At 48.8% G+C, this 15,724-nt stretch overlaps 1 protein-coding gene across 3 annotated transcripts in view; it reads left to right on the top strand.

The window, feature by feature from the left end:
* The window catches only part of CCDC85A (coiled-coil domain containing 85A), a 58,484-nt gene extending 43,397 nt beyond the window's left edge, over nt 1–15,087 (top strand). Inside the window, exons 3-5 of one of the 3 annotated variants that reach the window (XM_017821814.1) lie at nt 350–426; nt 8,486–8,602; nt 13,804–15,087. In XM_017821814.1, the coding sequence (XP_017677303.1) occupies nt 350–426; nt 8,486–8,602; nt 13,804–13,893 (284 nt within the window). In that variant the 3' untranslated portion in view covers nt 13,894–15,087. The remainder of the gene's footprint in view (nt 1–349; nt 427–8,485; nt 8,603–13,803) is intronic. The other 2 variants (XM_017821815.1, XM_017821817.1) reach the window with 2 other exon arrangements.
* The last annotated feature ends 637 nt before the right edge of the window (nt 15,088–15,724 follow it).

The following is a 15,724-nucleotide window of genomic DNA, read 5'->3' on the forward strand; positions in this document are numbered from 1 at the left end:
GGAAGGACAGCTTTCAGGGTGACTTGGGATAATGCATTATCCTTGGGGAGCGTTGCCAACATGAAGTCCAAGCTCACAGAGCTCAGGGGGTGGGTTGGAAGGACTCAGGGCTGTGTTGTCTTTGTCCAAGTGCAGCAGTTCAGAATGACAAGCAGCAAGGAGCTCATTAATTCCAGCATCAGCATTGTTTGTGCTGCCCTGAGAGGAGCAGAGCAGGGTGTTCCCTGGACACTGGAGAGGGGCAGTCTGCTGTGAGTGCAGTCAGGATGTGGCCCAGGCTGTGGCACCAGTGAACACAAGCAGATCTCTGTGGATAATACGAGTCTTTTTTTCTGTTTTGATTTTTTAGAATCAACCTTGTCCTATGTTAGGCAGCTGGAGGCCAGAGTAAGACAGCTGGAGGAGGAAAATCGCATGCTGCCCCAGGTGGGTGACTTCTGCTGTGGGATCAGGAGCTGGCAGGGAGAGAGCCCTGCTCCAGTCCCTGTGCCGGGGAGAGGATCAGGATTCCTTGGCATCCCCACCTCTAAACTCTCAGATAACAAGGCCCCTCGTTCATCTTGGTCCTGTGTGAGTGGGGGATTGATTTAAGGCCATGACAATGCTTTCTGTAATTTTTTTTCCTTTGCAGGAGTTATTACCTTGCTAGAAAAACTCCCTGGAGGCCCCTGCTTATAATTAATTAACTGGCAGGTTAAAAATCACACTGAACTGACCCTTTGCACTCTGGTTTTACCCCAAGAGCTTCTTGTTAAAATATCAGCTACTTTGTATAGTTAACCAAAATATTTGGCTCTAAAAATGCAAATGCTATAAGTAATAATAGCTGGGTTATATTATTTTTAATCCTTTGAGGGATATATTAGAAACGTAAATGCAAGACTGAAATTAAATTAAATAAATAAGCAAATATGAAGTTAAAGGGTTTTTCCAATGTGGTTTTAAGAAAAAAATTAGTAGTTCATTAAAAATGAGTGGAAGACACTTGTAACTTTTCAGATCTGCACATACTTACTAGAACATATTTCTCTTATATTTCATTAAATAAGCCTTAGAAAAATCCATAACTCCGTAAAATCCATGACAGTTGGAAGGGCCCCTGCAGCTCTTTGCTGGGTGACCTTGAGCAGTTCGCTTCTCTCTACCCTAATTTTTGGATCTGGAAAAGAGGGACAGCGAGAAATGTCTGTCCATTAACATGTGAACAGTCTTCAGTAGGAAAGACAAAGGTTGATCCTCGGTGACAAAGAATATTCTTTTCTCTTCAAGAATGTTTTTCAAGGCATATGTTTTGTCTTGGGCCTGGAATAACACCAGGGGATAAATTGTGCAGAACATTCCTGGTGTGCAAACCCCTTGGAAGTGGCTGTGTGTTCTATGTTTGTTTGTCTGGGTCGGAGGTGCTCAGGTGGAGCCCCACAAAATGCATTCCCAGATCCTGCTGAAGGCTGGAACACCCACACTGTGGGCACAGAGTTCAGTGAAAATGCCTTGGCTGGGGAGCCAAAACCAGAAAGTAGTGCTTGGGAGAAGTCATTGGAACAAAAATGTGCTGCTGGTGAGGTTTGAAAGGCAGAGTCAGGTGGGCAAAGTGCTCCTGGGTTTGAAGGACCCAGCTCGGAGCTGGGCTCGTGAGGGGTTTGGCTGCACAGGAATCTGGGGCAGAGCCCTGAAAAATCTCCTGGTGTCTCTGGATACTTCATTCTAAGAAATAAGGAGTGATGAGGGTTCCCATTTCCTGGCATAGCTTACCTTTCCTCCTGAAGAAAGGGATGGCTCTGGGGAGAGGAAGGAAATGCAGCTTATTCCGACTTCGCATCCGATCCCCTGGACGTTCCCTTTGCCCGAGTTAGTTCTGGGGGTGGTTGTTCCTGTGAGTACCACCCTGAACGTGCTCTCAGTGGTGATCAGGCCCTGCCCCAAAGACAAGGATGCACGATGGGAATGCATCAGCTCCTGGCACTGGTTCCATTCCATGCAATGGGAGAAATGGGAATTTGTTGGGCGTGAAGCCAAACCAAGTGCTCCTGACAAATAAACTGCAAAGCTACAGTGAGCTCCACAAGTGGGGAAGGTTTCTGGTGCAGCCCTTGCTCAGTTCCAGTGCTGTGCCTTCCAATGTCAGCAGGGCCTCAGTCAGAGAGGCCTTTGGCCTTTTGCCTTTTGCACAGCCCCTCTTTGGCGGGGGCTGGAGCACTGGGAGGGGTTGGGAATTGCAGGATTGCCCTTGGTAGGAGAGAGGTGACGACTCACTCCTGTGACACCTCTGCTCAGTCTGCACTGAAGAGCCCTGGCCTTGGCCCAGGCTTTTTCCTCTCCTCCTGCCACACTTTCCTTCTTTTCCCTCTCTGCTTTCAATATCCTTTCTTTTCCTCCTCTTCTGCTTTCTGTCTCTCATGAAAATGCACTGACACATTTGCTGACACCTCTTCAGGCAAATCTCTCCCTTCCTCTGTCACTTAGGGGTGGTTCTTTCCCAATTTCTTTTGCTGTGCTTGTCTCTCTCCATATGTATTAATTCGTTTCTTTTCTTTCCAAAACCCCACAGACCTCTAATGTAAAGGTTTTATTAATATTTAGTGGCAAGAACATTTCCAGAGAAAATGGTTTCACACGCTGCCCTCCCTGTTCCAGTGGAACCTGAGTTGTAGCTCACTCTGCTGTACCCAAGGGCTGCTTCGTCAGGGGAATTGCAGAACCACCACTGAGTCAATATTTTAGTTTGATCTGGTAATAGGAAAGGCATAAAAACGGGAATATCATGTCTCCCTGTGCTGCACAGCTGTGGCTCAGGGCAGAGGGGTGGCTCTAAGGAGGAGCCATAGACGGGGTGTGGGTTTGCCGTGTTCCTGAGAGCTGCTCTTTTGTTGTTGTGGACTGAGTTTTGCAGCTAACATTCAACAAATGTGTAGTGTGAGCAATGCTCCAGCCAGGGATGGGGTGTGGGCTCTGGCTGACCCTCAAAGCCTCCCTGCTACTGCACCTTGTCCCAGCAGCCCTGCACAGCAGGGCCCAGAGCCCGTGTGTGCTGTGATGAGCACACTCAGCAATAACTCAGCAAACAGGCAGGGACCCAACCATGGATTTGGATCCCATTGACACTCCCTGGGCTGTGACAGACCTGCTGTGTCAGGGAGTGACCTCAGCTGGTGAGCACAGGGCTGTCCTCCCAGCCCTGCCGGGGGTGTGACTGCTGTCCCTGGTGGGGCCGGGGAGTGTGACTGCTGTCCCTGGTGGGGCCGGGGAAGCCAGCTCAGGGACTGGCAGCCACACCTCAGTTAGCTGGAGATAACCTGGAATTTTTGTAGGAGCAGTGTTTCAGGGCTATGGAAATGTGGACATCTGTCATACAGCGACACTGAATGCATTTGCAAAGAGGAACTTGGCAAGTCACCCAATTCAAATTGCTTCGCTTGGTATTTGTTTCAGGGGAGGAGGGAGCAGGAGGCAGGGATGGAGAACTGACAGACATTCCCCCTTCCAACTCTTTGTCCCTGTAATTCAGCTTTCCCCCTCAGTGACGGGAAGGGAAGGGAAGCACTGCCAGGGTGCTGCAGACAAGCTGCCAGTGGAGGCTGGAACCAGGGAGCTGAGCTCCTGCTCCCACAGCCCAGGACCAAAGCCACGAGGCTGAACCAGAGCCCTTTGCTCCCTCTCTGCTGCCTTTGTTCCCTGTTCTTTCCTTTCCACGTCTTTTGGTCCTTTTCCATCTGCTTTTGTCGTCCCTCTTTCATTTGCACTGTTGCTTCAGGCACTCTTTTGGGGTTTTGCTCTCAGTTTCCAGGCCTGGAATATTTACCTGGGAAATGGCAGGTGTAACACTTAGGCACACACTGCTTTATTTTTAAGCTGTTCCAACACTTTCCATTTCCTTCTTTCTTCCCCCTTCATTAGATTATCACGTTTTATTTCAACCCATTCCCAAACATTTCAAAAACCTTTTGCTGAGATCTGTGTTTTTTATTTTCCCTCTGTATGACGTGGGTTCAATTATAAATCTAATTAGAAGATGGGAACTGTTTGGTTAATGGGGAGTTTTTTTGTAAAATCTGTGTCACTCACAGCCCAACACTGCTTGTCTCCTCCCTTCCACAGAATAGGGAATCCTCCAACCAAAATGTAATTAAAACACACTGAACAAACTCATGTTTCCTAATCATGTCATCAAATATTTGCTGAAAGAGAGTAAAGCAAGAGCATCCACCCACCCAGTTCTTTCATGTGCTCTCATGCTCAGTTTGAATTAAAAGGTCATTAACAGAGGACTTCAGTTCCCAGCAGCCGAGGTTCTCACCAGTCTTTGTCCCAGGGTGTCCATTGTGGTTGGCAAAAGCTCATGAGGTTGATGTTACCAAGACACAAATTCAAGCAAAACCTGGTGTACAAAGAGTTGCAGTGCAGGGAGTACAGATATTTTTCATTCCAAAAGTCTGGAGTTGCTTTGCACTCCTGATTTTCTAGCAGACTCCACCAGATCTTACAGATTTAAAATGCTGGTGGTCTTTGTGTGGCCTCCACAATTCAGAGCTGTCACAGCCCAGGACCTTTTTCTCTTCCATATTTGTTATCAAAGGAGGTTTCTGGAGGGAATTCCCTGCTGGCACTGGCTGTCTCTGGGGGTGTGCAGCCACCAATGGCTTTGGCCACTCAGGAATCTGAGTGTGCCTCAAGCCCTCTCTGAGGGCGTGTGGATTTTGGCAGCAGTGTCCTAGAGAGGTTTCTCCTGAGCTCTTTGAGAACAGGTGAAAAGCTGCAGCATTTGAAAATTGTGTATTTTAATTGACAGGAGCATTCCCTGAGAGAATTGTTGCTGTCCTTTAAGTGCATTATTAATCCAGCAGAGCAGTTACCGCTTTCTGCTTTTCCTCTCTCCTACCTGTTGGAAACAAGCTGACAAACACAGCCTGTGTCTGCTTGGAGCTTTACAGGGGAATTGAGGGCTGAGGAAATCAGAAAAACGCTTTGAAAATCAGGTAGTGATTGAGCTGGCATGGCAGTTACCCAGCAGGAAGGATGTACTTCCCAGGAAACCACTTGCCTGTGGGATAAGAGGCTGCTGGAGAATGAGGTCCTGTGTGTTTGCTGAGGGTGAGTGAACAGAGGAAAACCCTGTTCTCTTGGAAGCTTTGGTGGGGTGACTGAGTGTCCTCAGGGCAGGCATGGGCTGTGTTTTCCCCTCCTTGGCTCTCCCCCATTTCCTCCGGAGGGGCTGGAAGACACAATCCCCCTGGCTTGGGTTGGCACTACAGTGGTTTTCATTCAGGACTGTCCTTACCAACAATGCAGATGGAAAAAATGAAGTTTTCTAATGGCTTAAGTAGCAAAGCTCCTGGTTAATTCTTTCCCTGTTCCACACAGGAGTCTTTATTCTGCCCGTGCCCAGGACACAGTGCAGGGTTTGCCTCTGGCACTGGGGCAAAACGGCCTGAGCAGCCTCAACATTTTGCACTCAGTGTGAGCGAGATGGTGAATTCCCATTCCTCTGGGCTTTTTGGGAGGTGAGATTACAGGGTCGAGTCAGGTGTCCTGTGCTTTCCATTCCCTGGAGTCTGTATTATCATTAGATTTGGTGTAGATTTACTCCTGACAGAAAATGATGTGCACAGCCAGTGATGTCACTCTTATCCTGCTGGGAAGCCATGCCCAGGGTGTGTGGGTTTTACCTGCTCCCTGCAGAGGTGTGATCTGCACAGAGGACACATCAGACAACACCAAACTGTGCTGGACCTCGGGCACCAGGGCTGGGCAGGGCAGCAGGGAAGGGTGGCTGCAGAGGAGGAGTAAAAAGGTCAGTTATTTCTCAGGTACAGGTGCCGTGCAGTGCTGTTTGTTCCCAGTTCCTCGGGATGGTTACAGCTCACACAGATTCCAGCAGTGTGGAACCCTGTCTGGTTTGGTTCCACTTCCACAGCTTTGTTCCTGGATATTAAAGGAAAAGCTCTGTCACAGGGGACACCTCCCTCCAGTGGCTGAGTGCAGGGGCTGTGTGTGGAGCCAGGGAAGAGGAGGGAGGGAGCAGCATCTCTCATCCCCCAAGGCCCCTTGGGCAAAGTGCCTTTGCCTCCTGTTTGGCTTCCCTGCCTCAGGAGCTCATCAGGAGTGCTGGGCTGTCTCCAGCCCCACAGGACCCACCTCCAGGCTGGTTCCATCCCCATCATCTGCTGCAATAATCTTCCCCCAAAGAAGCAGAAGCTGTGCTGCCTCAGTGGAGCAGCCTCACCTGAGATGAGAAGCCCCTGAGCCTGAGATGGGCCTTCAGGGCTGCAAAATCTGCCTTATTTTTAAAGAAGAGCTCATGTCCCTTATCAAGGACAGAAGGAGAAGGATGTCCACGGGGGAAATACTAATTTTCAGTCTCCTCCCAACATGTGCTGAGAACACTGGCTGCTTGAAGCAGTGTGTTCACAAGTGTTTCATTCTCATGAAGGGAGGCAGAAATGTGCTGCATATGGCACAGAGGAGCTGTGGAGGACACACAGTGCCTGGAGCAGGGCTTGAACTCTGGGAGCAGCGCCATTCGCAGGAGGTTTGGAGTTCCTTGTGTTCAGGAGGCTTTACATGTACACTCTGTGCTCATTTTCTCAGCCTCTTAATGGCAATATTTCTGTTTTACTGTTCCAAACTGACCAAAACCTTTGCTGGTGCTGCAGTTAGTAAAGAAACAGGATACTCTGACTTATAAACCCCCAAAGCTGACTGAGTGAATTTATCCTAACCCAGCACTGCTCCAATCTGCTTTATTGCCCCTTCTCCTTCCTCCTTCATTTCCTTTCCCAAAGTACAGCATTAAGTCTGGCCAGTCTCTAACAGATCTATAAATCCTTCCCCAAGCAAAATAAGTCCTAAACCCCCTTCCATACATCACAACAAATTGATCATAGGCACTGCTGGGGAGAGTTGCAGGATAATGCAGTGAGATCCATTAGTGCCCACCAGTGTGGATTCCATGGATCCATTGCTTGGCAGGAGGCCGGCGCTGGACGACCGGTGTGTGTGAAATGAGCTTTCAGATTCAGGCAAAAAGTCCCTTTTCTGTGGGTTTGGCATATGCAGCATTCTGTTTATTTGTTATTGATTGACTGGTTGGTTTGGGGGGTTTGTTTGAACGTACGAGGCTCAGTCCTGCGGGGGACTGTGGGGGTCGAGTGGATGTGCTGGCTGACTGGGAGGGTTCTCTCTGCCCTTTGGCACTGCTGGGAGCCTTGCAAAGGCCTGGGCACATCCCCACAGCACTGGAAGCTTGCTTTGGGCTGTGTTATTGCCCGTTCCTTTGCAGGCAGCCTGGGTCTGTGAAGCTCAGCCTCGTGTTGTTGCCCTGTGCCCTTTCTCTCCCACACCCACCTTCATCTCTCCTATTGTTTAGATTAGAGACACCCCCAAAACCACTGCAATGTTCTGTGTGCTTGCTCAGTGGGACAAAGGAGTGCACATCAGGGCACTGACTCTGAGCAGAGGCTGTTCCACTGTTGTTATTTCTCCTTCAGAAATGCATTTCCCACTCATCCCAGCAGGGATTACCGCTGTGTTACTTCTTAATGTCTCCTATGGTGTTTCTTACTCTCTAAGAAAGGAACTTCCCATCTCTCAGTCTTTGAAGTGTTTTACTTCTTTATATTTCTCATTTGTTTTTAAGCAAAATTCCGCCTGAAGGCTGAGGGTGAGGAGCGGGGCAGGCTGGCAGCACCTGGGGAGCATCCACAGGGATCCCATGGCTGCCCACGAGTGCAGCAGGGGTATTTTTAGCACTCTCTGGAGCTTTCTCAGGTTACCTCAGCACTGCAGTTGCTCCGGGAGATGCTTCACACCCTGCAAAGATTGAGGAGACTGAGCTGGAACGGTTCAGGTAGCTCACATTTGTCTGGCAGTGTCCTGAAAAACCCTTCCAGGTTGTCACTGAGGTTGTCACTGCTGGGGACAAATGGGCATCTGGTGCTGCGGGGAAATGGTCTGAGCAGCCTTAACGTTCTGCAGTCAGTGTGAGGTGCTAAACTTCCTCTCCCCTGGGCAAAGGCAAAGGGGGCTGTGCCCTGGCACCCTGGGAAGGAGTGAGTTGTCAGCCCGGAGCTGTTTCCTTCCCTGGCCAGCTGTGGCTGAGCTGGGCTTGCAAACCTTGCAGCAATGTTCAAAAATGAGGGTTTTGCTGAAGGAACAACCGCCAGAATTATTGGGATAAAATTAGACATCCTCCAAACCTTCCTCTGGGGTTGAAATCATCTCTCTAAACTTTGCAGCGCTTTTTGTGAGAGATTTTGATTTTGAGATGAGAAATTTTGTTGCCACGTGCTGACCTTCCAGGGGGACACCCCGGAGGGCCAGAGTGATGCTCACGTGGCTCTTGGTTCCCGTGGCACAGGCAGAGGGGGACTCGGGAGCACCACACGCCGTCAGCGCTGCTCAGCCCTTGAAAAGAGAGCAGTGACTAAGTGGCGTGTTTGACTAGCGACGAGCGTGCTGTGTATTAAAGAGTGTTTGCTCTCTTGCCAAGGAGCCCGGTAGGATGCCCGGCGGGGCGGAGGGGCGGCCCTGCCCTGCCCAGCCAGCCAGCGTGGGGGGACACGGCCCGGCCTCTGCGCAGCCTGACTCAGTGGTAAATGCTCTGAAGGTAACGCTGCTCCGCTGCCGGCCCTGCCGCGCGTCCTGTCTGTCCCTCAGCTCCTGTCCTGTCGTCCTGCCGACATCCCCGTGGGACCACCGGGATGTTCCTGTCATCAGTGGCCTTGTTTCTGTCTGTCACCCATCGTATCTGTGGCCTGTGTGTGTCCTGGGCAGGGGTCTGGCCCTGGCGGGGGTGATGCTGCTCACCGCGTTACTCACACCCGTAGTGTTCATTTGGAGCTGAACGTGGTGTGTTGCTGAATAAGGAGGTGTTTCTGCTTCCTGGAGGATCCAGGTTTGTGCTCAGGTGGGATACAGTGGATTCCTGCAGAGGGAAATACTCTAATGCAAAGATAAAGCTGAGGCACACGGTATGTTCACGTTAAAAATAGCAGGGCCTTGGGCTGAAGACCACGGTCCCAAGGTCAGTGCTGACGCTGCTTTGGGAGCAGATGTGCTGTACCCTGGAGCCAGGGCTGGACTGCAGAGGCCTGTGTGACACAGATACACAGCCAGTGACACAAGCAATTGGAGGGGTAGAGTTGCAAGTTCTCCCTTCTGTCAGCAGCGAAACTGTTGCGATTAAAGAAACTTAGAAGGTGTTACAAGATTGAAAGGTTGTGGGGCCATGGGAGTCAGCAGGTGGCTGAGCTCGCTGCGTGGGCATCAGGGGTGTCCGTGTTCCTCTGGAGGGGATAAAAACTGAGGGAGAGCTGAGCAGGGACTGCATATTCCTCTCTCCTGGTGTGGCTCAGAGGTGGTGGATTTGGTGCTTTGTGCCCCTCTTCTCTCCTGTGCTTCACTCGTCAGCTGAACTGCCTCAGTATCCAGCTGGATAAGCAGGTGTTCCTCCCCGCATGTACAGGTGTTGCAGGGACACTTGGAGGGAGCAGGTTCACCCTCCTCCAGGGGAGGATTGGAAGGGACTTGTGTAGGTATTTGCTGTGGTTTTGAGCTTTGTGGAGATGCACAGTAAGAGCTCAGCAGTGCTGTGGATTTGCCTGGACCCCCAAGCTTCTGTGACATTGCCTTCTCCTCCATGAAGCTTGAAGAAATGGGTTTGTTCAAGTGAACTGTGCACAAATCCCAGCCACCAGATCCTTCCTGTGACACAAACCCGGGCACAGCACTTCAGCACAACCTGTGTTCCTGGCATCCAAAGGGGAGGCATCCAGGAGAGCTCCAGCCCCTCTTCCCACAGTGGCAGGTCCCCTCTGGGGTGGCCTCCCCAACCATGTCCCTGTCAGGAGTACTGGCCATGAGAGCTCTGGTCTTGCCCTCCTGCAACATTCCAAGCTCCAGGAGTGCCTGGCTCAGCAGTGCTCCAAGCCCTCTGTGCATCTTCCATACATCCCACCTGCTGCTGCCCAGAAAGTAAAGCTATGCCAGGTAATTTTGTCAAGAGATCGTGGGTAATTCTGGAAAAAAGGCTTTTGTAGTTCTCTTAAAATACCCCCTGGCAAAGGGACAACCTCCTTGTTGGTGCAACCCACTCCTCCCAGCAGGAAATCTCGAGAGCAGGAGTGTGTTTGAAAGGGGCAGATCCATCAGGGAACAGAGGGAGGGAATTGCTAAAAATGCTGCTGTTGTTTTCCTAAGTGATGAGGAGACTTTAAAAAAAAATTATGAAATTTAAAAAGATTGGCTGGGAATCTCCCAGTGTTGGAGGAAGTGGGAACAGGAGCAGAGCTTTGCCATGCAGTGGGTCTGATAAGGCTCTCCCAGGACCTGCTCCCTCAGGCAGGATGGCTGGAAGGAGAACTTGCCGGGTCCTTGGCAATCCTCCCCGCCCTGCCAGTGGCTGTGGGATTATTCCTGGAGTGCAGGTGGCATCCCTGGGGACCTGTAAGTGGTTATTTCACACGGCAGGATGTGTTTGATTCCTTTTGGAAGTTGTACCTGGCCAAACTTCCTGCTTGTGACGTTCCAGACCAGGGTTTGTATGGGTGGAACAGTGATTGTTACCCGGTCTGTAGGTCTGTAAGTCTGACTACTTATATACTGTACTCACACTACTGGTCTTATTTGTGGCTGCCAAAAAAAATGTGTAAATGAAATTCCCTTCTTTTTAAACGTCCCCATGGCTTGGAAGCTCAGGAAAACATCAATCACCGGGCTGTTAAAGGCTCTCTTACCACCACCTTAGTGAGACAGAGAAAGCTGAGGCTGGAGAAATGTGCAATAAGAGTTTAAGGTGTTTATATTCCATATTGAGCCTGGAAACACCTGAAGATGCAAAGTATTTTTTGTTCAAATGCCGACAATGTGCCCTTGAAGATTTTCTATGGAAATTAAGGCAATTACTGTTTCTGTAATGCAATTACTGTTTTATTAGGAGCACTATAACGTTAACATGTTGGTTAGTATTGATCAGAAAAATCTATGTGGGATAATATATCGGGGGTAAAGTACTGTATGACCTGAATTTATCCTTCCTAAGAATAAAATCTGGCAAGAGTGATGAAGCCTGGCAGCCTCAGTTTCCCCAGCTGAGCAATGGCCCTGATGACTTCTCCTGCCTCGGATATTCCTTTGCCATTTATGGCTAAAAAAGCAGTTTCTAGCTCATACATATTTCATGGTAATCTGTAGAAGTCCTTGTGGTGTAAGTAATGCCACTTCTAAATGCTAAATTTGACATTATCTCTTCATTTTTGTAACTCTCAAATACGTACTCGTGTCCTGCCTCGTCCCTTTGTTCCCAGCCATTCAAAGCTCTGCTGCTGCCACTGAAACGCTCCCTGTCCCTCTGACTTTTACAATCTCTGTCTGATTTCACTGTTGAGTCATTATTATACTTTTAAAGCAGTTGGGTATTTCCTTTCTGGTTTTGCTTTCCCTTTTACCCGTCTAGTCCAGGTTAAAAGCGCAGTGGATTTGGGATAAACCGATTACAATGTTTATTATAATCTTTTCTTTTGCATTCTCACTGCAGTTCCTGCCAGGCTGTAACTCACTGCTTGTCTGCAGCCTCGTGCACTGTGGGTGTTTCACGGGAAACATTTGCCATGGCATCATTTTCCCTGTGAAAACAGGGGAATGGTGACAGTTTTGGGCTCCCTAATTTCAGTGCATGGTTTGGATTGGTGCCAAGATGCAATTTGGTACCCAAATAACGATATAATGCAAACTGCCAAGGTGGATGTGTAACTCACCTTGTAGGAACTTTGTGGTGTTCTGTGACCATTTTGGTGTTTTATTGAGATAACAGAGGCAGGAATTCTCTCCTCAGCACGTGCATGTGCAGTTGGTATTGTATTTGGGAATGGTGTTATTTGGGAACGTTCTTGCTTTGTATTTATATACTTGCATTGTCTTAGGAGGATGTAGCAACACGTGGCAGGAAGTTTAGAGGTAGTTTGTCATGTATTAGTGAGCATGGAGGTAATTCCACAGCACAGGAATGTCTCCATTAAGTCTGGAGGGGTATTCTTCATAATTGGGAATGTCTGGATTAAGTCTGGAGGGGTGTTCTTCATGATTTTCCTCAGGCTACTGGTAAGTTTAGTTTGCAGCACCCTCACTTGGGCTGGGAGCTGCAGGGAAGGTGGGATATTCCAGTTGGGATCGGGGGTGTAGCTGGGCAGGAGGGCTGAAATTCCTGCTGAAATTCTGAGTGAAATTTTGTACCCCCCCTTGTCACTCATCACCTCTCTGGGGCCCTTGCACGTGTCTGTCCCTTGCTGCCGCTCAGGGGTCACTTGTTCAGCTGGAAAGAAAGGAAGTGTCACCTTCCAGTTTATTCCTGGGTCAGCATTAGCTGCTTGGTAAATATTGTCTCAATATTTATTGCCCAGGGAAGTTGTTGAAGGGCACGTGTAGGCACAGTGTCCCTTCCCACAGGAGCTCTTGTGTTTTGGTACCAGCTGTCGGACAGAATTGCCAGATCCAGCCCTGGCTGTGCCCAGATACCCAGTGTGGGAGGTGTCACTGAGCCCCCACTTCCCGTGCTTTGCCCTCTGCAGTGTCTCACACACAGCAAATACACCCAAAACACACACGTGGATTTCTGGGATGTGACTTGGGATTCCAGGCTGCAGGATCCTGCTCTGTGGAAAGCTTGCAGGCTTTGGGTTATGCCCATCCATTGGAATTAAAGACAGTTTCCTTTAAAGGACCATTATTTGTGGCCTTGTACAGTAGGACTGTAGCCCTGTTCCTTCCAATCTGGGAGTATTTCTGGTTTTCTGCAGCAAAGGCTCACAGGAACTGGGTTGTTTTCCCACCAATTGCACAGAATCATGGCAGGACCTTGAGGTTGTTCTGCCTTTGCTCATCAGCTGGAGGAACCACCTTTTCAGGATGTCAGCTTCCCAGGATCCAGCTGCTTTGGCTTTATTCATCTCCAGCTAATGCAGTGTCTGTTCACTGCTGGACTTCAGGCACTGGTAAAACAGTAAATAATGACAATGGAAACCAGTTTTACCTTTCCTGCCAGTCACATTGCTGTTGGCCCAGAGGGTGATGGGTGGTTTAGTAGCAGTTACACTTTAGCTGGTTGGGAGTTGATTATTATTAACCAGAAATATTCTGAAATTGCAGTACACAGTTTGGATGGTGGAATCACCATTCTTGTCTCTAGAGAGGCCTGGTGACACATCACCAGCTACTGCTCTCCCACTTACAGTGCATCAGTCTTCCTATAAATCATTATAAAACACTTCCTTACATTTTTAGGGTGTCACTTCTCTGCCTGTTTAATTCCAGTGTTGTAACAGATGATGTTAAGCACAGTATAGCACAGTGACTACATGCACAATTCCTCAGACCTCACGGAAGAACTGGGGAAATAAACACTTCTGGTGCCTTGCTTGGTTGTAAGAGAACAAGTAAATCCCTTGACAAAGAGGAGAACTGCTCTGTGCTTGTTAAACTGGAAATGTTTAGACACCTCTGGACTGATCTTTGTGCAGGAGATGTGGTTGGGGAAATAGCTGAGTTTCAGCTGAGGCCTTCAAACACCCTCAGTCTTGTGTCTGAAGCACGTGCTGGCCCATCTGTGTCCGTTTTTAATCATTTCTACCCAGCAGCATGTGCTTTCTGTGTTCAGAAGGAATGCTGGACCCCCTGAGGAACATCCTGTGCTCCTGTCGTGTGTCCCTCCCCTGTGCTGCATGTCCCAGAGCTGTGGCATTCCAGCTGCATGTCCGTGTGAACACCGGCGCACCTCGACCGGGGATAACGATCTCTTTCCATCCCTCCCTTTAGGTTGTGTGGAGGAAACTTGGAGATGCTGCAGGGTCGTGCCCTGGAATTAGGCAACACTTGTCAGGAAATCAGTATAAAGGACCCATGTAATGGCCTCTCTGAAGAGCGAGAGTTTGACGTGCCCACGAGAGGGAAGGAACTGGCTGTCCCCCGATCCCCACTGACGACGGGGTGTCTGGATGCGCTGCACGAGCCTCGGCTGGACACCAGAGCTGCTGCCCGGGGGGCTGTCCGTGCTGGCAGCGTCCCCTCCTGCTGTTCCAATCGCCTGCCTAGTGACACGCTGCACCCTCACGGCAACACACCACCCTTAGGAGCACTGAGGTATCTCCATCCCAACTCCACAGACACTTGGGATTCTGCAGGAGCTGCGCGAAATGAGTTTTATTTTGGTTAGTTACAGCGAGTCTCTAATAGGCCTGAACGAGCTTCCCGCTGGATTTGAGAGGGGTTTTTCCACCAGACTGGAGAGACGTGGATAAACTGTGCCTTTGGTCTCCGCAGTTCTGAGAAAGTCGCTTCTTAGTAACTCCCCCTTCAGTCTGTAAAGGACCCGTTAATGGTGCTTAGGCAATTCCCAGGTGATTTCTTTGCTTTGGTAGAATAACCTGCCTTTGGAGGTGCTAAAAGACCATAAAGTCCTAACCAGCCAGTAGTGTAGCATAACTACAGTCCTTGTAGTGATCCACAATTTCTTTCTAAAGGAAAGTCAAGGTAGCTTTCTCTTGATGCACATCTTCTGAAGAGGTGTAGGGTGTTGGCAGCCCTTTAGTGAACAGAATACTTAGGCATCACTATCACAGGTCTCAGATCAGAATCTCCATCAGAATTTCTTTTGGAAAGTATTTTCCAATTGTCAGGATGCTAATTTCTAACTGTTTAATTTAGAGACATGCTGGTTTATTTAACAAGAGCCTATAAGGATCTAAAAGATTGCACTGCATTATTAAAAAAAAGCTTTCCTTGCCACCGTAGAGTTCTTTCAAAGAAAAAGGGTTTTATTATCCTCAGAGCATGTCTTTCATTATTAGGAGGCAGAAAGCTCTTGTTCAGATTGCCTGAGATGTGACCAGACGGCGCCCTAGATGTGCTTAGTTTATTTTTATCTCTGTGTATGACACTAGTCGTGTGTATCGAATTACAACATAGGTATTTTGTGTATATCTAAGAGCAACGATAGTTTCATGTATGAATGTGCAACAGGCTTGTGACTGAATGGCTGTTGCTTAACTTTTTACCATAGCTGAGCGTCAAAAAGAGACTAATAAAAAATAATAATAATAATAAAAGGAAAAAAAATAGGAATGCAACAATTCCTGGGTTTCTGGTTTGTTCTCGGTTGCGAAGATTTGAGCCGAAGCGAGAAGCTCTGTTTTCTCTGGGCTTGGACATCCTGTACCCGTGGGCTGTTTGCTGTGGAATGTAGCTCGGTTGCTGTACAATCTTTTGTCATATAGCTGATGTAAATCTGCTACCTGTCTTCAGCCAAACTGTGTTAATTTGCAGCAGTAATTCTGTTGGGTTTTGTTGTTATTTCCACTTGGTACCATTGGATGTAAGGCCTCTGATCCAGCATTGCTTTCTCGGGCAAAGCTCCTGTTCACTCCTTCTCCTCGAGCTGGGAATGCAGAATCCAGCCTTCTGTTTGAAACATGGCCCTCCTGCGTGATTTCTGACATAGAAGCCAGCCCAGGCAGCTGTGTGTTATCTTCCCCCGTTGTTTTCTCCCACTGCACAGTTCGGTTGCAATTGTTGTATTCCTATCTCTGTGTGTATGAACAGCTGTGACACCTGTACTTGTGCCTGCAGGGGCTACTCGAGGGACACTGGTCTTTTGACACTTCACTTGTGTAAATTTTGATACTGTATTAAAACTATTTTTTTACAGTTCTGCATACGATGGGGTATCAAGTATCTGTGT

Source organism: Lepidothrix coronata, unplaced genomic scaffold, assembly GCF_001604755.1.
Source record: "Lepidothrix coronata isolate B3197 unplaced genomic scaffold, Lepidothrix_coronata-1.0 Scaffold92, whole genome shotgun sequence".
NCBI classification, from domain to species: domain Eukaryota; kingdom Metazoa; phylum Chordata; class Aves; order Passeriformes; family Pipridae; genus Lepidothrix; species Lepidothrix coronata.